Below are 25,569 nucleotides of genomic sequence, written 5' to 3'. Positions count from 1 at the left end.
CAAAGTGTTGGGGGTGGGGTAAAAGAGAACTCTCAGTGTTTAAGAGAGTACATGCTTTTCTTGCAGAGGACCTGGGTTCCATTCCCTAGACCCACATGGCAGCTCATATCCAACTGTAACCACAATTCCAGGGGATCTGACATCCTCTTCTGGCCTCTGTGGGCTGTGCACAACTGATGCTCAGACATACATGCAGTCAAAACACCTATACGCATAAACAGTCAATGTACAAAGTAAAGTTAATCTTTAAAGAATGCTGCCAAGTTGAACTTAAGTAGGAGTGGGAATTGTGCCAGGGAACCAGTCTGTGCTTAATCGCTTCTAGATGGGTAACCAGTGTCCCCTCAGCTCTTAGGAGCCTATGTCTAAATGTTACAGGCAAATGCCAAACAGAGGCTCCTGTGGGTATCCAGGCTTGGGGGGAGCTGGAGCTACTGGGTTCTTTCATGGCAATCATGGCCTTTTAGAGTGTATCTTCTAGGATTTTCTGTCTTGTAGAAAGGGCCACTTATGCCAGGCAGTAGTGGTGAACGCCTTTAATCCTAGCACTTGGGAAGCAGAGGCAGGTGGATTATTCAAGGTCAGCCTGGTCTACAAGAGCTAGTTCCAGGACAGACTCCAAAGCCACAGAGAATCCCTGTCTCAAAAAAACAAAACAAAAAAGGCCACTTACCTCTGTCTTTTGCATTGACTGATGTTGTACTGGAGGAAGCTTCAGAAATCAGCTATTCTATCTCTATTTTTTTTTCCCCACATGAACAAAGAATTTTGGGGAGAGAATGACTCTGACCCAAGGTGATAACACCAGTCAGGAGTACTATCTTGGACAGGACCTAGGAGTCCTGCCTCACAAGACAGTTTTCTGTATGTAATTTATTTATTCAGCAGATATTCAGGACTGTGAAAGAGAGGGGAGTGGTGGTTGGTGATGTTTAGGAAAATTGCTGGTAGGGGAAGAGGCAAAGGAAACTGATGAATTGAGTGAGAAATCATTGGATAGGTTCATTCTAGAAAAGGGTCATCTCAGACTCATTTCCAGAGTCTCTAAAGGCAGCTACCCTCCACAGTTCTTTGCCCAGAGTTCAGTCCTCAGTGACTATGGCTGATGTAGGGAGGTGTGCTGGCCCAGCTGCCAGAGTAGAGGTTTTGGTGTATGCATCAGCCCAGCATCAAGAGCCCTTGCCGGAGGAAGAACGCAACCAGCTGCTCCTTTCAAGTGGTCTACTGCTTTGCGTTTGACTCTTGGAAATCAACCTGTAGTTTGATGCTCAGCCTGGTCCACAGAGGGAACAGTTCCAGAGGCAAGTCTCTTGGCCACAGCAGCACCCTTCTTGCCTATGGTTCCACTTCATCAGCATCTTTGGACCTCATTCTCTCTTTCCATTCTCTTCACGAGCCGGCCAGACCCACTGTAGGAACTCCCTCGGTCTTCACCACTAGCCATGGCCCCTGCACACATTGCTAGCTCCAGCATTATCTTTCTCATATCAAAGCGCCAGGCTCTCACCACCCTTGACATTCTGATCGTGCAGCCCGACTGGCTCTTCCTAACTCCCTCTTGGGTCTTCAGCTTCTCTCTTAACCTGTACCTTGTTCCCCAGACCCAACATTCTCCTTCAGACCTCTTCACTTGGCAGGCTTACTCCTTTTGGAGTAACTTCCTCCTGTCTGAAAAAGTGCTCACCCTTCAGGACTTGGCCTGAATGGCATCTTTATATAACATGGGTCTCTGGGACAGTCACTGGGCAGCCATGGCACATGCTGTGCTTACAGCATCATATGGAGAGGAGGCCTGACTTGACCATCATTCTCAGAGGATGCTCTTTGTTCTTTTTTAGAGTCTAAACCCAGGCTTTCTAGACTCCTGGAAAACCACCAGACCCCACATGGAACCAAGGGCCCCGTGCCCAGTTGCCATACCCTCAACCGAGAGAAAGTTCCATGTTCTTGTGGGTGTCACTGGAAGTGTTGCTGCCCTGAAGCTGCCTCTTCTGGTGTCAAAGCTCTTGGACATCCCTGGGGTGAGTATCCTCTCTCAAAGCGAGTGTGGTGACTTCGGGCACTAGGGAGTCAGTTCTCCTGGGCCAGCCCACTGCTGCAGTGCATAGGCTGCTCCTTCCCTTAACCTTGGTGTGCAAGAAGGCAATGGTCTGTGTGCTGGTGGGTGGGGCACACAGGAGACTGACTAGTGCAAGATCAGCAGTGTGAGAAGACAGGGAGCGGGCACTGTGAATGGAACATTTCGATCCCACACCCCAATGGCCCATGAAACCCTGCAGTAGGAAAGTGGTCTGGCAAAGGGCAAAGGGTTTCAGCACCTCGTTCCCATTTCCGTTCTCTCCTGAGCTCTCAGGCTCTGCTCTCCATCCTTGTTAGACGCTGCCTGTCCTGTCACATGCACTGAAAGCCTCGGGCCATCGATTGCCCAAACTTCATGTTTGGAACCTAGTTCCCTCTGCTGCTCAGAGATATTCCAGAAGCAACTGCAGTGACTTTTTCCCTCTTCTTGGCCAGGCCACCTCCACTCTGACTAGTTTTATATATATGGGTTCGGGAGCAGAAATTCGAAGACTGGAATATTGTCAGCGCCATCAGGTAGAAGTCTCACTTCTCCAGCATGTAGCCTGCTGCTGCTGTTCCTGTGTTCCTCCTAACGCCCATTGCTTTGGGTTGGCCCCGGCCTGTAACGGCCTGGAACTTCACCTTTCAAGTCTACATTCCCTCCACTCACACACCTTCCCTGCCTGTCCCAACCTAGGTGGTTTCAGTCTCCTTTTAAAACTCATTTGACAGGACACTGATTGGTTAACCCAACACTAGTTTTGTGGGCAGACATTAAGCCGTGGATAGATTGCTTTCCCTGTGTCAACATAGCCCTGAGGTGGGGCCACCTACCTAGTGGCTGTATCTTGCTGTATCTTGCATGTCCAGCAGAGGGTGCTCCTCTCACACAGATGGCTGTTGTGGGGCCTTCCATTGGGGGACTGGAAAGACTTGTTTCTTTACTTTCTACTAACTTCTACCCAGAATGTTACCTCCTCTGTGTAAGTCCCTCCCCTCCTAGGCTGAAATAAGTGAAGAAGATGCCAACCATGCCACAGTCAGGAAGAGGGAGAATCTTATGGCTGCTGTCTGCTTCATGAGCCCAGGGCTGTTGGTAGGAGCTGAATAGCTCTAAGAGTCTGGAGGGCAGGAGTCCTGGAAAGGGGTTCTGACAGGTTCACCCCCCCCACACCCCACCCCACCCCCTCCAGCCCCAGGGGAGAGAAGAACTCATAGTTCCTTTTCCCATAGCCCTAGAGCAAGAGAATTTCCGGGTAGGAGGATGGGGGTGGGGAGTCCTATCCCAGGAAACAGATGGGCAGCCTCAGAGCACAAGGGAATGGCAACTCCACCATTTCCTCCCAGCCCACGCATGTGTGGGGGTGTGAGGAAAGGGCTGGCTGCTGGGTGGTGGCTCCACCCACCCAGGCTTTTTTAGCCTGGGCCCTTGGGAGGGAAGACAGGCTATGTCTGGAGCAGGCCTCGCCCGCTCTTACTCTAGCTGGGGTTGGAGCCCCAGTGAGGCAGCCAGAGGGCACTAAACTGTGGAGGCCAACCCCTTACTCGACTCCTAAGAGCCTGCTTTTCTTGTTTCGAAATAGGGATGAGTCCTTCTGCCCAACCCCCAGGTGTGGAAGGGGAGGACAGTTGACATAGTTTGACAGCAACTTGGCTCAGAGCTTGACACGTGGAAGTACTTACCAGTGTGTGTTTCCTGTCTGGCACCTCCTCTGCTCTATGTCATAGCCTTTGGGTCACCAAATAGCTTGAGTTATTGAGGTTGTTGAGACACCAACATGGCAAAGGCCCTTGGAACTACAGCCCCTTTTTGTATGTGAGGGTCCTCATGTCCTCATCCTGAAGGTTGGCAGCTGGCTAAACCTAGCTTTGCCTGTGGTAATCGGGGTGGGCCCTAGTTTATGTGGTGGCCACTCCACCCTTCCCAACATTCCTCCTTCCAGTTTCTTCCCTGGGGTACTGAACTTCCCAGCGCCCCTTTATAGTGGAATCTAATTCACTTGGAGCAATCACTCTCAGCTCCTTGCTGGGTCGATCATTCATGCGAACCAGGTTTTTCCTGGTTCCCTTGAGGACAATCAGCTTGTGACTAGTCAGCAAGCATCTGGGTGTGGGTTGCAGGTAGCCAGGCCATTCTGTATACATGCCTGGAGTGCCAACATGTGCAGGTGTCCTAGCTGAGCTGCTGGCCTGGAGGCTGTGCTGTTACCCACAAAAGGTCAGAGAGATGTGAGGGCCCTTAGCAAGTGGAGTAAGCATGGATAAGTAGTGGACTTAGCTGCTGGCCTTCTATATAAACAGTTGAGAGAAGTCACCAGCAAAGCCCAGGCACTTTTTGTGAGGCTGAAGAGTAAATCAATAAGGGTTGGAAGGAAAGAGGCTCTGAGCCAGACCTGGTAACACACACCTGTAGTCAGAGCACTTGAGAAGTGGAGGCAGGAGGAACAGGAATTGAGGATCAGCCTCAGCTGCAGGAGATCCTGCCTCAAAAGAAAAGAAAAAGGAAAAAAGATAAGGTTTAGAAATGTAGCTCAGGTGACTACTTGCCTAGCATGCACAGAGTCCTGGACTTGTGGTCTCCAGCAGCACATAAAACCAAGAGTGGTGGTGCAAGCTTGTAATGTAACCCTAGCACAGAGGCAGAGGCAGGAAGGTCAGAGGTTCAAGTTTATCCTCAGTCACATTCCCAGTCTGAGGCCAGTGTGGCCTATGTAAGGCCCTGTCTCAAAAGGAGAAACAAACAAACAAACAAAAAAGAAGCCTAGTGGTTTCCTGGCACTGGGACTTTGAGCTAATTTACTTCTGTTTTTTTGTCTCCTTTCTTAGCCTTAGTCATTTTATTCATGCAGTGACAAGAAGGCAAGCTTGCAGGAGATTTATCCTGAGGCTCTTTTTGACTCTCGTATTAGAAGATTCTAGATGTGAAGACAAAAGGGACTAGGACCCAAAGGCCATCTAGGAGAATGTTTTGCAACTCCATAGTTGTTATGTATGTAGACAGCATTTTCATTCAGGTTGTCAACTCTATGTTTGCACCTTGGTAGGCAAGTCTGGCCTGACCCAGGAAGAGAAAACAGACTCCAGACTTCAGAGTTACTTTTCAGGGCAGGTGGCAGCAGGATTGAGAGCCAGAGGGAGGGAGTTAGTAGTCCTTGGGTTTATAGAAGGGTAAGTTTCTAGCATGCCCATCAGGACACCCAGGGCTGAAGATGAGGAAGGAGGGCCTTATGAAGTAGATTCTGCACTTCCAGTTAGTTTGTCAGAAAAAATTTAAATGCTCGTAGCCTTTATTTCACTTCTAGAATTAAATCCTATGGTTGCAGAAGTTCAAGGATGGTCATTATAGCATTGTTGGTGATTTCAAAACAATTGAAAACAAACGCTGAGTCTAACAGTACAGAGCTATGGCATACTCATGGTGCAGACTTTCCATGGGTTACTGAAGTGGATTAGGACAAGGAAATGATCCCAGAGATGGGAGGAGCAAAATAGGATTGGGCTATGCCCCACCTGTAACTGTAAGTGGTTCTGTATACTGCCTGTTCCAGGAACAGAAATTGTGCCTTTGTTTCAAAAAGTTAATAACCAATTATCTTGCATCCCTACCTTTGTTTCAAAAGGGTTGTTATGGCTACCTTATTATGACTATCTGTTGTTACGGCCCTATCTTTGTTTCAGGAGGTCATTAGGACTAACTTGTTATGATGGTCTGCTCTTGTAACCCCACCTGTTTTGCCCACCAAACCCCACATTGGAAGTCCCCTACCCCTGAGCTGTCAAAAGTCCTCCTTACATATAATGCTGAACTCTCCAACTCTGTCTTAGGGGGAGACAACCTATGTATATGAATAAAGAAACTTGCATTAATTAATTTGGCTATGATGATTTGAGCCTGTGGTCTTTCTCCTCACATCTTTGGGACTAACTATGGTTCAGTGGTCAAGAGTGCATACTGTTCTTCCAGAGGACCTGAGTTTGCTTCCATGTTGGTGACTCACAGCTGCCTGTCACTCTAGCCACTCTAGCTCCTGAGGATCAGGGGATCAGGTCAGACCTCTGTGAATACACACACACACACACACACACACACACACACACACACACACACGGAGAGAGAGAGAGAGAGTTAACAATTAAAGCTTTTTAAAAGGTATATTTACTTATATGAGTGCTCTACTTCATGTATGCCTGCATGCCAGGAGATGGCATCAGATCTCAGTATAGATGGCTGTGAGCCATGTAGTTGCAGGAATTGAACTCAGGACCTCCAGAAGAGCAGCCAGTGCTCTTAACTGCTGTGCCATCTCTCCAGCCCCAACAATTAAAACTTTAAAAATAAAATATTTAGCCAGGTGGTGGTACACGACTTTAATCCCAGAATTTAGGTGGCAGAAGCAGGCATATCTCCAAGTTCAAGGCCAGCCTAGTCTACATAGCGATTTCTAGGACAGTCAGAGCTACACAGAGAAACCCTGTCTTGAAGAAAACAAAACAAAAAATTTAAAAAGTGACAGGCTAGGTGAGATGACCCAACAATACAAGATAACACCTTGATTTCAATCCTCGTATAAAGATAGAAGGAAAGAACCAACTCCATAAAGTTCACTGACCACACACATATACTAAGGCACACCCCCATTTCATGCATTATTTTTCATAATTGTATACACCAACCTATGCATTGCCTGTGATTGCCTCTGAACATACCAGTTAGGACAAAGTTCAAAGTCTCCAACCTGTGCTAGAAAGCTCTTAATATATATAATGTGATGCCTTTAAATTTTTATATATCTAGGACTAGCTGCAGTTTTTTCTCTTTGGAGGTACTTGTGAAGGGAGATGGGCTTCATTTAGTATCATTCTGTTAAATTTTTGTTTTCTAACCTATGTATACTTGTTGTATTCTTAAGGATGGTGAAGTTTGAGGTGGGGCATATTATGGAACATTTGTTTTTATTCCTTTAAATTTTTTTAAAAAATTTACATTTATTTGTGTGTGTGTTTGTGCGCATGTGCCACAGTGCCTGAGTGGAAGTCCGTTGATAACTCGAAGGAGTTGGTTCTGTTCTTTACTTTTATAGTGTGGTCCTAGGAATCAAACTCAGGTCATCAGCCTTGGCCTACTGGCCTTTTGCTTATATTTATTTATGTATTTATGTATTTATTGAGGCAGATTCTTGCTATGTAGCTCAGAATGGCATTGATGGTTTGAATTATATGACTATGCCACGAGGCTCTGGTGTGTGTGTGTGTGTGTGTGTGTGTGTGTGTGTGTGTGTGTGTGTGTATATTCATCAAGGAGAGGTGAGCAGGAAAAATCAGACTTGGCTTGGCTTGGGTTTTCCCTTTTTTTCTGGTTAATTTCTATGTGGCAGCCACCTGTGGAGTGGAAACTCTGAGACCTATATTTGTGCCTCAGCTGGCTTGGCTGGCCTCTATTTCCTCTACCTGCAGGCTTCTTACCCACAATTCTAGGGAGCAAACTCCATGTGCACCTGCCAGAGGCAGCAATCCCTAGGCCCAGGCAGAGGGTCCTGTACTCTGGGACTCTCCTCTGATAGCCCAGAACAATATGTCTGTGGTTTTTTCTTTAGCAATCTTCTTGTCTTGGGCAAGGACACAGCAGGATTGGTGTTGTGGGGAGGGACTGCTTCCCACAGAGTCTGCTGGGTAAAGGAAAGGGATCATAAAAGGACTGGGTTGTCCCAGTGAGATGGAAGACCCCCTCAGAAATCATGTCAGAGAGGAACTTACCCTGTCCAAGACCTCTCAGTGAGTAAGGTGGCAGAACAAGGCTAGTTTCATGATTCCTGTCGTGAGTGAACTTGGGGAGCTCAGATCTCAACCATGGGTTTTCTCTACTTGAACTTGGGAAGTTGTGAACTAGCCTCTGCCTGTCTTGTGCTAGTCAGGATTATACATGCTGCACATCCCTGCTCGGCTAAGCTGGACTGAGGGTTTTGGGCTGATGTGAGCTCTCAGTTTGCTATTCCAGTTGCCATGCCTGCCTGCTGCTCCCCCACAGTAGTGGTGATGGATTCTTATCCCTCTGGAACCATGAGCCCAAATAAACCCTTCCTTCTCCAAGTTGCCTTGGTCATAGTGGTTTACCACAGGAGCAGGAAAGTAACTGATACAGCAGGTATTTCCTCTTTAAGGTCCTTTGTTCCTGTGGGGACATCTTCACATGCAGTGGTAAAAATACCCACTCATCTCTGCCTGTGCAGGGATTCCAGGTCCTCAGTGTCCACCAGTAACTGGTGGTGACTACACTGGACAGAACTGGTGAGACATTTCCATTACTGCTGTGAATTCTTATCGGATAATGTCGTAGGTCCATGGCTCTCCAATAGAGCAGTTGTGTCTCTAGGGAACATTGGACAATGCCCAGAGGAGGGTTTTGGTTGTCATAACTAGGGATGGTCATGCTTCCGGCTTCTAGAAGATAACACAGAGATGGAGGTAGGGACTCTGTGGGATTTCTCTCACACTATGACCATGAAGTATTTCTACACAGGCTTCTTTGATCTCTACCATAATGTGGACCAGGCCAGGGGCCAAAAGTGGAGGTGGAGACATCACAGCCATTACCCACCCCTGCCCCAACTCTCCAGGAGCCCCAGATTCCAGATTCAGTAGAGAAAAGGAAACCAGACTTGAGAACTGGTTTCAGGAAGGAATCTCTGTAAAGACTCAACAAGATGCAGACAGCTTATGCAATTGTGTCTGGCCAGGGTTCAATCGCATCATCACACAATGAAGAACAGGTTAAAAATACTCCATACAAGAGGGATCTCTGTGGGAACCAAGCACAGAGCAGCGTGGGGGAGAAGACTTTAATGCCAGGCTCTATTCCACTTGGACCCACAAAGATTTCAGAGAAAGCACTGAGGGGCTCCTGCCCTTAGGGCATTGTCTGAACTCCATGGCATTTATTGCCTGATGTGAATGAATGAATGAATGAGTGAATAGTTCTGTGTGTGTGTGTGTGCGTGTGCGCACGCGCGTGCGTGTGTGTGCATGTGGGTGTGTGTGTATCCTTGCATGCTAGAGTGCTGATCCAGAACCTACTCAACCCTTTGCTCTCAGGGCCTTCTAGCCAAGTGAATGAAGGTGAAATAACCAAACCCATAGGGTTGATGAGTCAGGTCAATGGCATCTCTTTAAGACTGGAAAAGCTAGTCTGGGTTTGCCCAGTAGCACTAGGCTTGGGGAAGGGCATAGAGAGGACCTTCCTGTCACATGTTCTTCACATTACTCCTTAGGTGGATATATTATCCCAGGAGGCTCCCTAGCAGTATGGGGTAACCAGAGTCTAAGAGGTAGTAGTGCAAAATGTTGAAGGAACGATCTCAAGTAGAGTTGTTGTGTAGGGTGGGAGGCCTTAAGGGTATATGGTGGGAGATCCCCAGGAGGTGGTAGGGATGTGGGAGCCACCATAAAGGCTCGTGACACTGAGTGGTGTGTAGAGAGGAAAGCAGGTGAAGAGGCAGCAGAGCCAGCTGACTCCCTGAATGAGGACAGTACCAATTTGGGAACATTTGTCCTTAGAGCTGGCAAGAGGCTTGGGTATTAGGGTGGAGGTCTTTCGAGCTTCCAGAGCAGCTTTCCAAGTTCCGAGTAGAGAAAGATAAACCCGGTGTTCAGGATGGGTAGTAAGCTCTTTTTTTTTTTTTTTTTTTTTTTTTTTTTTGTTTGTTTGTTTGAGACAGGGTTTCTTTGTATTTATTGCTTTAAAGCCTGTCCTGTCCTGGAACTAGTTCTGTAGACCAGGGTGGCCTTGAACTCACAGAGATCCACCTGCCTCTACCTCCCAAGTGCTGGGATTAAAGACGTGCACCACCAATGCCTGGCTGGGTGGTAAGCTCTTAAGAGATGAAAGTGAAAAGCCCTTTACCACATTGTGTGAGTTTGAGGCTAGTCTGGACTGTACGAAACCTTGTCTTAATAAGTCAGGTAGTGTGTGCCCAAGTTCCAGACCAGCCATGACTACACAGTGAGGCATTGTCTCAAATAAAAAGGAATAAATAAATAAGTAAATAGGTAGGTTCTATAGCGCCCACTGAGAACAGGCATGGCAGTATCAGTTTTATTCATGTCTTAGTATATGCATGTGTGCATATGCCTGCAGAGGCCAGAAGAGGACATTGGATCCTGTGGAACTGGAGTTACAGGTATTTGTGAGCTGCCAAACCGGGGTGCTCTGCCAGAGCAGCAGACCCTCTCTCCAGCCCTTAGCTGTATCTTAAATTTGAGATTTGAGACAACATTTTGGGGATTAGGTGAAGTTTTATTTGTGATTTTTTTTTTCTTTAGGACTAGGATTAGAATCTGGGACCTCACATGTGTTAGTAAGCTCTCTGTCACTGGCTGTATCTCTTAGTCCTGCATGAGATCTGTAATGGACATCTTCCTCCATCACCTGGAGATGTTGTGAGGTTGTTTATAGCCAGTGAAAGAACATTCTTGTTGGGGATGTAGCTCAGTTGGTAGCGTACCTGCTCAAAGGCCTTTGTCAATCCCAAGAACCATGTAAAAGTGTGTGTGATGGTAAAATTCTATAATCCTAGCATTCAGGAGGATTACAAGTTCATCTTTGGCTACATAGGGAGTTCAAGGCCAGCCTGGGATACTTGAGATCTTATCTCACTCACACACACACACACACACACACACACACACACGGGGTACATTCTTAATTCTCTTTCATCCCTCTTTCCTTTCCCCTAGTTTGTGAGCCTTGTGGAAGGTCTCTTGTCCTCATCAGTATCTTTGGGGGCTACTGATGGTGGTACAGGCTGAGAGTAGACCAGGACGAACAGCAGAGTTAAGATCTTAGGAGCTGCCATAGACTCAGCAAGCATTGAGCTAACTCTGGTTAGTGTGGGGACTTACAAGAAACTAAGGGAATACAAGCCTGGATGTGGCCTTAGCAGGAGCATGACGAGGCTCTTGGGGCTGTGTTTTGTGTTGTGCATTTGTTTTTGAGACAGTTCTCCCTGTATCTCAGGCTTTCCTGGAACTTGTGGTCCTGCCTCCGTTTCCTGAGAACATTCATTTTCTTTCTTCCTCCTGCCCCTGCTGTTCCTTCCCCCCTCCTTCTTTCTTTCCTTTTTCCTCATCCCCACCCTCCTCTTTTTGAAACAGGGTCTCACTGTATGCCACAAGCTAGCCTCGAACTTATGCTCTCCTGCCTCAGCTTTCCATTGCTGTCATACCTGGCTTTATGTTTCTATTTTTCTTTTTGCCTTTATTTTCTGTTATTTCCTTGTGGACTTTATTGTTCAGATTTAGCCTCCCTGCATTGATTGGTCTTCTGCTTGTTTTCATAATTTTATGATTTTGTTCAAGTATATACCACCACTCCTAGGTTTCCATTAAATTAAATTAATTCTTTTTGTAAAATTTACTTTTTCACTCTTTGATGCAGAGTCTTACTAAGTCTTACTATGTAAACTGGACAGGGACTCATTACATAGATCAGACTAGCCTTGATCTAAAGATCATGCTGCCTCCGCTCCCCAGGTGCTGACATTAAAGATGTGAGTTGCCGTGCCCAGCTGCACTGATTTTTTTTTTTTTTATTTCACTATACTTTTAATTTGCCAGAGCCCCCTTTGTTTCCTGAATGCAGAGATGGCTCATCAGTTAAGACACTGGCTGCTCTTGCAGAGGACATGGTTTCAATTCCCAGCACCCACATGATGGCTTACAGCTGCCTGCAATTCTAGTCCCAGGACACTCTTTCCTAGCCTTTGAAGGCACTACATGCACATGGTACATGGATATACATACAGACAAAAACACCCATACACATAAAAAGAAAAAAAAAAGCACTATGTTCTTGTTTCTTGGGTGTATCCATCAGCTGTAAGTTTTCTTCCTGCATTGTCTATGAGTTTCTGTTTCAATTGTTAATCTTGTTTTCTGACTTGGAGGATTTTCTTCAAATATCTCTTGTTCTTTGACTGCACCTATTTAGCTGTGAAAAGCTGGGTGGGAACTTCTCTCTATTGCCATGACTCAGCTGAGAATGAATGATTCTGTTGGGGAGTCCTCAGAATTTTCTTCCCTACAACCCTCAAATAGTTCCAGGACCATTGGGTTTTCCACAAAACCCCTCACAGGTCTCCTTCTTGCAGACACAGTGTCAAGGGCTTAGTTGGAAAAGAGTCTTCTGGTGTCTGGGCATTCTGTGATAAACTTCTAGCCCGGGGATGATTGGCCTCTGTTTGACAGCTCAGATGGCTATCAATGTCTGGCTGTTGGGTTGGGATGGATGCTGGGAGGCTGAGAGGCCTTAACTGCCCTGTAGGTGGTGGAACGGCCCTGTATTCAGCTCCATTTCATGCCTGCATTCCAAGGTACTCTGCTCCTAGTCAGTCCCTGAGGTTTCCCCTCCTTTCCTCCCTCCGGTGGGCTTGTTTTCAGTGGAGTTGTGGGCTCTTAGCATTTGGTCTTCTAATCTCATCTATTAATGTTTCCTTCCACATTAATTTTCTAAAACTGTGTTGACAAGTCTTAACTGCTGTCATTTCCCTCCTCTGTTCTTGAGAGTTTAATTTACTTTCCTTGGCTGAAAGCTTATTTTATTATTATTCTATTTGCAGTATTGGATATCAAAGGGCTCACACATGCTAGGCAAACACTTTACCACTGAGCTACTATACACTACCAGCCTTTTTCTGTCTTATTTTGAGACAGCTTTGCTAAATTCCCAAGGCTACTTTTTAGCCTCCTGCCTTGGTCTTTTGAAAAGCTGAGGTTATGGGCATGTGCACCCAGTCTTAATGAGAATTGACTTTTCTCTTTACATTTTTGTTTATTTATCTTGTATGTGTACATACATTGCATGTATGTGGACATCAGAGGACAACTTGAGGAAGTCAGTTTTCTTTTTCCAACACTGGATTCCAGGCGTTGAACTCACATTTAGGTTTAGTGGCAAGTGCCTTTCTTTACACACTGAGCCATCCCGCCAGCCCAGAAAACGTATATTTTGATCAGAAGTACAGGCTATTATACATTTATGCTTACCACATTTGGACTTAATTCTATCACCTGTATTTTTTCAGTGTTGGAAATTGAACCCAGTGCCTCTAATACTTAGCTTATGCCCTAACCCTTCTCTTCCCAACCCCCCCTTTTTTTTTTTTTTAAAACTTGATAAAGTCTCATTCATTTCTGGATGGTCTTGAACTCTATATCACTATTGCCAAAAGTGCCTTGAATTTCTGACCTTCTGTCTCCACCTCCTGAATAGAGGATTATAGATGTGTACCACCATGCCTGGCTTTATGCCATGTGGGGCTCAAAAGTTAGACAAGCACTCTGTCAACTGAGCTACATCCCCAGTCCTCTTTAGAGTCTCAGGCTGGCCTTGAACCCATAATCCTCCTGCCTTAGCCTTTTTGAGTGCTGAGATTGCAGGAATGTGTCCCTACATGCGGCCACTTCTGTTGTTTTAGTTAGTATTTTACCTGTTACATCTTTTCTCTGCTGCTTTTCCTTTTCTTTATTTTCTTGTGTAGACTGAATTTTCTTCTCCTTGGGAAGCTATGCATGATTGAGTTTATGTATCATTCTTCTCATAGTGTAACTTATTAAGCCATACTTGACCTCATTATCTTGTGTCTTTGCCATGGAAACATGAAGACCTTTAGCATGGTCTCCTCTTCCTCTGCTCTCCCTGCTTTGATGGGTCCAGGCTATCCATACTCTATGACTGGTTTCTCTGAAGGGACAGGACAGCCCTGCTCATTTGCCATTGCTTAGAACTGGCAAGCTTGTTCTTGGGTGTCTTAGAGAGGTCTCAAGTCTCAGTGATGGTTTTGTTTAAAAGATATGTAAAAATATTTCTGAGTTTTTGTGTGAGGAGTAGGGATGGTAGGTAGGAGAAGTGAGACAGATGGACAGGTCAGTAATGCTGGGAACCCTGGATCTGCAGCTACTCCTTAGTCTTCCTCTTCAAGATGTCTGCTTTTGGCTCCAGCTTTGTTCTCAAGAGTTGTGCAGAGCATGGTTCCCCTGCTCTGTGCAATAGGGAGAAACATCCTTTCTGGGAAGGAGCGGCGACTAGACTGTGTGCAAAGAAGCAGCCTTGACCCGGCATCACCAAGTTCTTATCAAGCAGGAATGTAATCCAGCAGCATGGGAGCCTTCAGTGTTTCTCTAGCAGGCAGGAAACTGAATTTCCTGTGTGGGATCTTCCAACTTACATCCCTGCTTATATTCTTGTCCAGGCTACATGGCTAGCTCTGGTCAGACACTGCATTCTTTGCACAAAGCCCTGGTTGTCAATGATGCTGTCACCCTTTCGTCCTCATCCTGGATGAATGTTCTTTTCCTGACTCAGTGGTTTCTCCTAAGGTATGGCTTTCTACCCCCGTCCTTGCTCAGTGACTTCCCCCTGGGCTATTTCTCTAAGTCATGCTCTGTGTACAGGGTAAATGCCCTCTTTGTTTGCATCACTTCCTCAGTAATTGATAAGGTGAAGAAGCACTCATTCTCCCCATGTGAGGGCACAGACTTCATTTTCCCTGAGCCCGACATCCAGGCTTTGTTCCTGAAGTATGTGAGGGGACTCTGCTCTCTCACTGGGGCATGAATACTGACATAGTATGTACACAGCAGCTGTCAATGCCTTGGCCTGAAGCAAGCAAGCTGTTGGCATAGACTTAGGTCCTATGAGTCTCCTTGGCTGGCTTCTCCTGCCTATGGTAGGCTTGAGTTTTTCTCCCATCATCTGCCTTCCACTGCCTCTGGCCTCTACTGCCTGAGTGGCAAGTGGCTTTATATACTCCGAGGCAGTTGGTGACTCATTTTTCAGCAACCCCTTAAATAGGGAAGTGAAATGTGTGCACCTGGCAGGGCCTGACCTTTGAGTGACAGCGGAAGAAGCTGTGTAAACATGAGGTTCATTGCTAAGGGGAAATCCTGTTCACCACCAGGCTGAGGAGAGCATCTGCCTGCACTGGCCCTCATGTGGGCCTGTGACTCTAGTAACTTTTTTTCTTTCTCTCCTCCCTTCCCTCCACTTTTTTGGTGACAGCTGGAAGTCACAGTGGTAACAACCGAGAGAGCCAAACATTTCTATAGCCCTCAGGATGTTCCTGTCACCCTCTACAGTGATGCTGATGAATGGGAGGTCAGTGCTGGGCCCATTGTTTTTCTTCCAGCAGGACAGAGCTATCTTCCTTGCGGCCTATGGTCCTGGCTGCTGGAGCACACAGTCTGGGCTCGAGTCAGTGGTCAGGGCCATCTGGGCAGAAGCAATGAGGAAAACATCTGTCTAGCTTCTGGCCTGCGGGAGGCCTGTGGTCCCGCCTTCCTCAGGCAGAGCTCAGCTTTGGCCCAGTGCCTGGGGTTGAGTGTCCTTGTACTTATCTGGGCTGATGAAACCACAGAGGAGCTCTGTTCCCACCACCCTTGTCCATGTGGCTCCCAGCGTCAAGGCTATCCAGCGTGTTTCACTTCCCACGGCCGCTGGCCATGCCTCTGCCCTCCTGCAGAGGGGTGGGCATCAGCCGATTTGCCAGGCAAGCAGTGTGGGCCTCATAGGGCTGCCCTGCCAGGCATTTTAAAACATTCTCAGCCTCGAACATTTCTGGCTGGCTTGTCCTCCCCTCTCTCCCCTCCCCCTTCATTTCTCACCGCCCCAGAGCCCTTCTACTGGCTTGGACAACCCAAGCATCCGCCTCAAGCAGACAGGCCAGGAGTTCCCTGCCAGATGTCATTTCTCTTGAAAACCAAACCATAAAGGGAATAAGCTCAGAGAGACAAGGAGCGTTTGTTTCCTCAGGCCTGGTTTCTGTCAAGCTGCTGGCTCCATGGCCAAAGCTTGCCAGCTTCACTGTGAGAGGGGACAGTGGAAGACTTTGAGGGAGAGCTAGGTGGTTTCCTAGGGTTTTCCAGCTTATTTTACCTGGCCTATTTGGCCATCATCCCCTCCACACACACTGAGAGTGCCTGGGTTGATGGCCCCCGTTTCTTTCTTTTGGCAGATGTGGAAGCACCGCTCTGACCCAGTTCTCCACATCGACCTGCGAAGGTGGGCTGACCTCATGCTGGTGGCGCCCCTGGATGCCAACACTCTGGGGAAGGTTGCCAGTGGCATCTGTGACAACTTACTTGTGAGTGACTCCTGGTGTCTTTCCTCCAGGCTGGCTCCCACTTTGCTGAGCCACAGATTGTGTCATACAAGGAAATCTGTTACTGTGGGGTGAAGGTCGGTCCAGTAGCCCCTGCCCTTGTCTCTTTAGCAAAGAGTCCGAAGATCTGGGTCTGATGGATCATCTGGCTTTGCCAGGGCTGTCTGGGAGTGTCCGCCGCTCTCCTGCCCTCAGTGGTCAGCCAGGTGCCGCACCCTCAGCCCCCTGCTCTTCCACCCTGCTTCGCCACAGCTGCCCTCCAAGTGCACCCTCATCAATCTCCCGCCTTCATTGCTTCTCCATCAGTTCTGCCGTATTCTCAGTATCTAGAAACACATCGAGGTCTTCCGACAGAGATGTCTGCTTCCTCGTGCATCTCACAGACCCTTTCTCTATAGTCATTTTATCCCCAAAGCTAAACCCCAGTTTTTACATCTATCAGAGGAAAGCTTGGAAAGAAGGGGAAAAAAACAAACCAAACAACAACAACAAAAAACAGATGAGAAGTGATTGCCAGATTGGCATAATGCCTGTGAGACCTTGGAGCTGCCTTTTTTATGTGGTCATCCCAAGAAGGTCTCATGGTCCCCCTCCCTCCATTTCTTGACCTTTCACTTCCTATGTCCTGAAGGCTCATAGTGAGGACACAGAGAGCACTTTGTCTGGAGAGAGACTTATGGTCACCCGTGCAGGTAGGAACAGTACTCCATGGTGAGCACTACAGTCTTTTTTTGAGTTTTTTCAAGACAGGATTTCTCTGGGTAGCTTTGGAGCCTGTTCTGGAACTCACTCTGTAGAGAAGGCTGGTCTGAAACTCACAAGAGATCTGCCTGCCTCTGCCTGCCTCTGCTGGGACTAAAGGCGTGTGCCACCAACACCCGGCAAGTACTGTAGTCTTAAATGACCCCATCAGTCTGTGGAGCATGCTCAGGGCTAGGCACTAAGTAGGCATTTAGTGTACCACTTGCATGTGGTTAGGAAGTAATTTTCTTTCATAAATATTTTTGATTGAATTTAGTGTGTGTGTGTGAGAAAGAGAGAGGAAGAGACAGAGAGAGAGGAGGAGGAATAATAATAATAATAATAATGCAGGCTTGTCTCAAACTTGTGACAGTCCTGCCTCTACCTTCTGAATACTGGGGTTACAGGTGTGTATTATTATACTCAGCTCAGTTTTAGAGTTGAAAATGGTGAAGAAGTGAATATTGAATCTGACCGGGAGCTTTAGGAGATCACATATGAAATTAATGTTCTCATCAGGGCCTGGTGGCATAAGCCTGTAATCCTGGCATCTTGAGAGGCTGATGCAGGAATATCAAAAGTTCAAGGCCTTTGCGGGCTTTCTCTCTAAGTAGAAAGTAAAGAGGGCTGGAGATGTAGCAGCTCTTAGTGGCAGAATGCATGTGTATCGGAGTGTGAGACCCTGGCTCATTCTATCCTTGTCTGCTTATCAGGCTTGTAGCTCCTCCTCTGGGAAGTTGCTGGTGACTTCAGCATCATTAGACCAAGATCGTAGGATGGGAGGAATGCCACCTGATGCTGTGGCCAGGAGCAGATTGGGTTAGGACAGAGAAGCAGAGCCAAGTATAGCATGGTCCTCACTGCCCAGTAGGACTGGGGCCAGGCAGCAGGGCATTGAAACAGGTCATGCACCCCAACCCCTGGGCTCCCACTGGCAAGTGAGTAGCAGCTGATCTGGTAGAACACACCAACCTCAGGACTGAACCCCAGCCAGCTGTCTGAGGGTTCTTCCTACCTTCTGAAAACTCAGGTCTCCCTCCTCTTTGTTGTTGTTATCATTATTATTATTATATGCCAAGCCTTTACCCTTTTAAGTACAGCCTGTAGCTGAGCTGGAGAGATGGCTCAAGTGGTTAAGGGTACTGGAAGTCTTCTGGAGGACCCAGGTTTGATTCCCAGCGCCCACATGGTGGTTCACACCTGTTTGTAACTCTAGTCTCAAGGGATCTGACACCTTCTTTTGGCCTTTGTAACACGAAAAATAAAAGACCCAGAGACAGATATTGGGTTCAACTTGAAGATCAGGGAAGCAAAGCAGCCAAGCTATCAGAAAGCTCTTACTTCAATGTGGCTGGAGAATGAGTGCCTGATACTGAGACCTTGTTCCTGTCTCACATACCTCCCTGATGTTGGGGTTTAAGGTATGTGACCCCAGGTGCTGAGATCATCTTTGTGTGAGCTATTTCTCTTTAGGACTGGATCAACCTTGTGTAGTTTTAGGTGGCCTTGGACTCACAGAGATCTGTCTACCTCTTAATCCTGAGTCCTAGGATCAAAGATGTGCAGTACTACCTTCCTAGCTTCTGGCTGCTGGGATTAAATATGCGTGTTAGCACTGTCTGATCTCTGTAACTTGAGGCAGACTTTGCTTTTCTGAATCCTCAGGCAAGCTTTAATAAATCATAAATAATAATCAGCACAGGCCTTCATGGGCAGCAGGCACATATATGATGCACAGATATACATGCAGTCAAAACACCCACACACATCTAAAACAAATATAATCTCACATAGCCCACTGGCCTTGTGCTCTGAGGCTCAGCCCACTCCTTCCCAGACCACCTCATCTCCAGCATTGGAAAGGTGCTGGAGAGTATGCTAGATGTTGTTCGCATTCCTTGTCTCCAGGCCCTCAGCCTGGGAATGGTTGTCTCTGTCTTCTCTGGCCTCTCCTCTGCTAAACTGTCTGGTGCAGAAAGAAGTGGTGACCCTCTCAGTGCTGGTCTCCTGACTAGGATCCAGCCTCCTGCCCTGCCTTCTGTGTTCCCAGGGGCCAGGCTAAGACACTGAGCATGTGCCAGCCCCTTGGCTGTGGGAACCGGTGTTCTCTCTCTCCCCTCCCTACTGCTGGTTGTTTCAGAGGAGCTGTGGTTTGTCCAGGAAGTGCTGAGCTCATAGCTGAGCCCTGGGGAAGCAGCCATACAGAGGGCAGCCATTTGAGCATTTGCTGTGGTCTGGGTGCTGTGCTTTGAGGGTGCTTAGAACCCAGGCCAGCCTGTCCCTATACCAGACACCAAGGCCCTTCTAGGCTTGCTCACAGCTCCTGCAAAAGCAGCAGGTGGTACAGAGCCAAAAGGAAATGCGCCTGAAATTGTCCACTCATAGCCAGGTTGTCATACTGAGAGGAGTTGGTGGGAAACCAACTCTGGTGTCTGGAATGACGCAAGTGGCCAGATTCTGAGGCTGTTTGCTGTCCCAGGAGAGGGTGATGGCACTGAGCGACAGGCAGGCACTGGCTCTGACCTGTATGTTGCCTTGTTCTCTGCTCCCTTCTCTTTTCCCGAAAGGACTCTATTTCCCGGGAGGGGTGTCACAGCTGCTGTCTCCCCAGGAGCTTTCAGGAGGAGGTGCCCAGTGTAGTCTGAGCATAGGAGCCTATTTCTTTGGGAGGTGGTTCCTGACCTCCTGAGCCTGTATTAGTGCGAGGCCCTCAGTTAAGAGCTTTGATATGGGGTACCCACCTCTAATCCCACCACCTAGGAAATCAGGGGACTAAGAGTTCAAGGTCATCTGTTAAAAAACCAGTTTAGGGCCAACCTGAACTACACAAGACTGCCTCAAAAAACTACTACCATACCACGTCACCATCAAGTGTTCACATTCTTTCTTATTTTTATTTAATTTTTTGAGACAGGGTCTATGTAATGCTGTCCTGAAACTTGCTGTGTAGACAGACCAGGCTGGCTTCAAACTCAGAGAGATCAGCATGCCTCTGCCTTTCTGGGGCTAGGATTAAAGGAGTATGTTATCATGCCCAGGTTGCCCTTTTCTTTCTTCCTACCTACCTACCTCCCCCTCCTTTCTTTCTTCCTTCCTTTCCCTCCCCTCTCCTCCCTCTGCCTCTTTTCTTCCCTCCCTCCTTTCTTCCTTCTTCTTTCCTTTTGAGACAGGGTTTCTCTGTGTAGCACTGGCTGTTCTGGAACTCACTCTGTAGACCAGGCTGGCCTTGATCTCAGAGATCCACCTGCCTCTGCCTCCTGAGTGCTGGGATTAAAGGTGTGCACCACTGCCTGGCAGTTCTTTCTTTAAAAAAAAAAAAAAAAAAAAAAAAAAAAAGATATGGTCCTGGTATATATTCCTGGCTGGTCCTGAATTTGAGATTCTCTTGCCTCAGCCTCTAGAGGGCTGGGATTACAGGCATATACCACCACACCTAGCATTCAACTATGGTTTGATTTTAAGCTTGTATAACTTCAGAGTTCACAACCTTAAGACTCCAAGTTGGGAAATGGGGGGGGGGAGGATGGGTCTGAATTGGTCAAGTCCTTTCACAGCTGCTCTGCTGTGTGACCTTGGTGTGGTCTAGCTTTGGGAGGTGGGAAGACTGCAGTCAGGTGGGTGGTTACACAGGACCATGTTTGCATCTAAGTGCGACCTTGGACAACTGTTTATCTGTCAGGGAGTTGCAGCTTGCTCATCTGTGAACAAGGGACAGTACTTTCCTTATAGGGTCACGGTAAGGGACTTGAGATAATGGATGAGAAAAGGTATCATGTGTTAGATGTTTTCATTCTCTGGGTTTATTTGGCCTAGAAGTAGAGCTGTTGCTGAGTAGAACATGAACAATCTGGTTCCTAGCCTTCCAGTGAACAGTGAAGCTAGCTAGCCTCCTGCCCCCTAGGATTGATTGCTTCCCAGCCCTGCAGTTATGAGCCTGTGTGAAGGCTTAGGCGAGGAGATGGCATACAGAGTGGAGGTCTGTTGGAGGTATCTGAGGCATCATGGGTGCTGATTGAGTATCTCCTGTGTCTAGGACCATGCCAGAGCCTGAGGGGAGATGATGTTGGCTGAAGAGTCAGCCCCTCTCCTATTAAGGATGCAATAACAGGCCTCTGTAGATGAGTGACTCCCAGCCATCCCTAGTCAACTGTTTTGCTGATTGTGGCTGGAGTACAGAAGGGCTGGGACTTGGGGGTACTGAGGAGGAGCGGTAGGCGGAGCATCAGCACCTCTCTCCCACTTCTTTACAGACCTGTGTCATCCGGGCCTGGGACCTCAGCAAGCCCCTCCTCTTCTGCCCGGCCATGAACACTGCCATGTGGGAGCACCCTCTCACTGCACGGCAGGTAGGCCAGCTCAAGGCCTTTGGCTACATGGAGATTCCTTGTGTGAGCAAGAAACTGGTGTGTGGAGACCAAGGTGGGTGTCTTGCCATACTCAGCCCAGAGCTGTGGAAGGGGCTCTGCTTTGGGGTCAACTTTGGGCTCTGTGGTTCAGTGGTTCTCTGGCCCATTGTAACTTTGGTCAGAACTATTTTCTGAGCTCAGTTTTCATCTGGCAATGGATAGAGTGCTAATTCCTGTTTCTCAGAATCATTAGGCTGAAGTGAGACAGATGTGTGAAGTATCTGGTGAGTCCCTGGCAATAGAACAGACACTGTTAATGGAATGACTCCCAGAGCCTGTCCTGGGCGAGCTTGGAAGGGATGTGGCGGGTCTAGCTCGTGTAGAGCTGGACTGGGGTCCCCCAGGCCTAGGATGCGTGTGAAGTGCACAGGGGAGATGTGAGTGGTAGCCACAGGCAAGGTTAGCTCCTATGGTGGCTGTCAGTCACAGATGAACTTTGCTTCCAGGTCTAGGAGCCATGGCTGAGGTGGAGGCCATTGTGGATAAAGTGAAAGAAGTGCTCTCCCAGCGTGGTGGCATCTAGCAGAGTTGAACTGGGATTTGTCATCACATCTCTGCACCCTGTGAGTCCAACCTGAGCAGTATGAAGAGCCCATGTTAGCTGAGGAGGGACTGGCTTGCAACTTCAGAGCTCTGGTAGTATTCAGGCATCTGTACTGGCCTGCCCTTGGGGTTCTGGCAGGATACATCCTCAACTGCAGCCACGAAAGCACCTCCTGTGCACATTCACTACGTTCCCTTTTTAAAAGGGCCCTGTCCACCTCCTGTCTTTCTGTCTGAGTCTGCTCTCTGCCTATTCCTGTCTCTTCCCCCCACCCCCTGCCTCTTTTCTCTTCTGCTGCTCCTGTCCCCAGAGGCCTTTCTCTCCTCCCCCTCTCCTCTTTTCACATTCGCTTTCCCCTAATTAAAAACAAAACAAACAAACAAAAAAAAAAAACAAAAAACAAAACACAAAAACCCACTGTGTGAGGTCTGTGGCATGGCATCTTTCTCTCCTGATAATTCTTTATGACTTACTACTTTGGTTCTCTGACTGGGAAAGGCTCTCCTGGCACTTCTTCCTGCCCACAAGCAGTTTGAAGAACTCCAAGATCCTGGAACCTGGTCCACGTACGATAGCCTCCATAGCCTCGCTTGTTGAGCCATCCCCAATTCCCCACCTCTGGCTATTTCCCGAGTGAAGACTCTTCTCTTGACCTCATTAAGCCCTGGTACTAGGCGACCATGGTTCTTTTGGGCTCAGAGCCCTTGCCTCCCCCTCCCCCTCTCGTGACAACTCACTGTGTGTCCTCTTCCTGTCTTGTTTCTCTCAAGCCCTGGGGTCCTTCAGCCACTTTCCCTTGATTGACAGTCTGCTTTTTCGTTCACTGGCAGCTTTGTCTTCCATTCAGGATTGGCAGTTGGATCTCTGGAAGGGCTACTCACCTCCTACCATCCTGGATGTGACACTTCATTTCCCAAGCAGCCTTCCTCTCACCTTCTGGCTTTTCTTGAAGTTCTGGTACCAGGCGACTGTGTCTCTCTCAGGCTCAGAGCCCTTGTGTAGCGCCTGCACTACGATCTGTTCCACAAATCGGGCGAAGTCCTAGAGATTGAAATAAAGTCAAGACAGCTGGTCTTTCCTTCAGTGGCAATGTCGGAACACCAAATGCTGAATACCGTTTATTGAGGGGAAAGAATGTGCTTAAATTATAGGAATTTTAGGCTTAGCTCCTCCCTATGAGGTGTGTGTTATCAAAACGGGAAGAGTACCAACAACAGCCTTGGGGCAAGGGATTCCAGCCAACAGCTGAAGGTGCCTCAGGGGTCCATGCAGGGGCCTGCACCCTTGGCCCCCACCCTTTGTGTAAATATGCTCTCTGAATTCCTGGGACACTAGGAATTGCAGATCCTTGGACCTTACTTCTCTGCCTTGCTCATGGGACTGTATCATTGTCTCTGTACTCCTTGCTCCCACTGACCCATTCATAATCAGGTATTGTTTCAGGACTACCAGCTGTTGCCCATAGAGCTGGAGGCCCTAGACCGCCAAACATGTCCAGGTGATGCTGTGGTAATGGGAAAGGATCAGGTGCTTTAAGCCCTAGGGAGTCAACTTGAATCTACCAAGAACAGTGTTTTGGCAGGTCCGGGCAGCACCTGAAGGGAAACAGCCAGCTACTCCAGGATGTGGCCAGCACCCCAGCTTTCCCAGGTCCCCCAAAGATGAATGACAAATGACACCACCCCAGGTCAGCAGGAAGTAGTCTTGAGAACACTGCATCCTCTTCCCCACCTCACCTGCTACCCCTTTCTAACTCCTCACATTTTTTTTTTTTTTTTTTAATAAAAAGGGAGGAATTAGTATTCAGACATCTGCACTGGCCTGCCTTTGGGGTTCTGGCAGGATATGTCCTCAGGGGCAGCCACTAAAGGCACCTCCTGTGCACATTTACTTTCTTCCCTTTATAAAAAGGGCCCTGCCCACCTCCCATCTCTCTCTCTCTCTCTCTCTCTCTCCTTCTTTGCCTGTCTCTCTGTTGTGCTCCTATCTCCCGAGGCTGATATCCCCCCTCTCCTCCCCCACTTTTCCCATTCCCTTTCCCCTAATTAAAAACAAACAAGCCCTCTATGTGAGGTCTGTGGCATGGTGTCTTTTTCTCTCGAACCACTCCTTTTTTTTTTTTTTTTTTCATTTTTAAATAAATTACAACAAGCTTCCCTGGGATCTAATCCTTTTCAAGTTAAACAGAACTACAGACCCAGGTCCTACCTTCTTTCAACTAGGAGATGCCTGCTTTCCAGAGGCCATTTCATTTCTTCCTGGGATAGGCCCAGCAAGCTAGGCAAACATGTTCCTCCTGGAAGGATAATTCAATGACTGAGGGACCTCCTGCCTGGAATTGCTCCTAGAAACACCATGGCTGAAGCTGGGCACAGTGGCTCATGTCTGTAACCCTAACATTCAGAAGGCTGAAGCAGGGTTGCCACAACTTTGCAGTTGGCTTGGGCTACATAGTGAGCCAAGCCTGTGAGTGTGACAGCCTATTTCAAAACCAAAGCAACAAGAAGAAACACCATAGCCCAAGATCCCTGGCACAGCAGGTTCCATTCTTTGGTGGCCAGGTGTCACAGGGGGTCAAGAAGTCTGAGGTGCAAGGCTTTTCACATTTCCCACAGACTGTACTGAGCCTGAAGGGGGGTCAGGTATGGTTCTGGGAAATAAAGAAAAACAACTTTTTAGGAGACTCTGTCCTCCTTTACATCCTATCTGTGGCCTCAGAGGACGGGCGCATGGCCAAGTGAGGCCAGAGGAGGTTTTGGGCTGACACCTGGCTAGCACTCCCACGTTCCTGTGCAACATGGGTGACTAAGGACAGAGCTCCTGAAGCAGACAGCTCGAATTCAAATCTCAGTTCTGCCAGTGAGCCTTGACTGTCCCTCACTTTCCCATCTGTATGGTTATTCTTCCAGAATAGAGCTGTTAAGAGGATTAAGTAAGGTGTATGTGAAAAGTATGTCTTTTAAAATCACAGGGGATACATTGCATGGTTCCCAGTAGATTACTGAAGCCATAGTACAGAACTCTATACATACATAAGCTATGACAAATCCTAATTTATTAATTGAGCCCATTAAGAGATTAGCAACAATAGCAAAATAGAACAGTTATTCACTTTGTTCTGTAATAAACTATTTTCCATGTTGAAAATAAAAGAACAATTAAACATATAATAGGGGCCAGCAAGATGCTCAATTCATAAAGATGCTTGCCACTAAGCCTCACTACTTGGATTTGATCCCTGGGACTCACATGGTGAAAGGTGAGAACTGACTTCTGAATGTTGTCCTCTGATCTTCACTCCCACACTGTGACACATGTATTATTTGCACACACACACACACACACACACACACACACACACACACAATATAATAAAATTTTAAAACACTATTATAAAACCTGTGTGAACATGGCCTTTTAGCAACCTCAACGTACAATTTTAAGATTGTATTAAGTAAAAAACTTAGACCTTGTTGTTTTTTAGACAGGAGTTTTCTTTTTTCTTTGTAGCCCTAGCTGTCCTGGTGTCTCCCAGTTTCGGTCGGTACCCCCAATGTCCAGTCCAGTTTCTGCAACACGCAAGAGGCTTTAATGAATAGGAATTGTTTGCTTAAACAGGTCCTCAGCACGCAGGCTAGATAGAGAGAAGCCCCCTTCCCCGGTCACA

The 25,569-nt window shown here is 47.6% G+C and overlaps 1 protein-coding gene across 4 annotated transcripts; it reads left to right on the top strand.

The window, feature by feature from the left end:
- Nucleotides 1-1,850: 1,850 nt before the first annotated feature.
- Nucleotides 1,851-25,204, top strand: Ppcdc (phosphopantothenoylcysteine decarboxylase). 4 transcript variants are annotated; one of them, XM_051197549.1, is made up of 6 exons: nt 1,851-2,021; nt 15,113-15,208; nt 16,065-16,193; nt 21,203-21,371; nt 21,805-21,921; nt 22,750-25,204. In XM_051197549.1, the coding sequence occupies exons 1-5, from the start codon at nt 1,887-1,889 to the stop codon at nt 21,879-21,881; spliced, it is 606 nt and encodes a 201-aa protein (XP_051053506.1). In that variant the 5' UTR covers nt 1,851-1,886; the 3' UTR covers nt 21,882-21,921; nt 22,750-25,204. The 4 variants fall into 4 exon arrangements, with proteins under 4 accessions (XP_051053506.1, XP_051053505.1, XP_051053504.1 ...); XM_051197548.1 differs by having other exon boundaries at nt 22,733-25,204; XM_051197547.1 differs by lacking the exon at nt 22,750-25,204 and having other exon boundaries at nt 21,805-21,986.
- The last annotated feature ends 365 nt before the right edge of the window (nt 25,205-25,569 follow it).

This window comes from Phodopus roborovskii, unplaced genomic scaffold (assembly GCF_943737965.1).
Source record: "Phodopus roborovskii unplaced genomic scaffold, PHOROB, whole genome shotgun sequence".
Classification (NCBI taxonomy): domain Eukaryota; kingdom Metazoa; phylum Chordata; class Mammalia; order Rodentia; family Cricetidae; genus Phodopus; species Phodopus roborovskii.
This window is presented reverse-complemented; position numbering and strand designations above follow the sequence as displayed.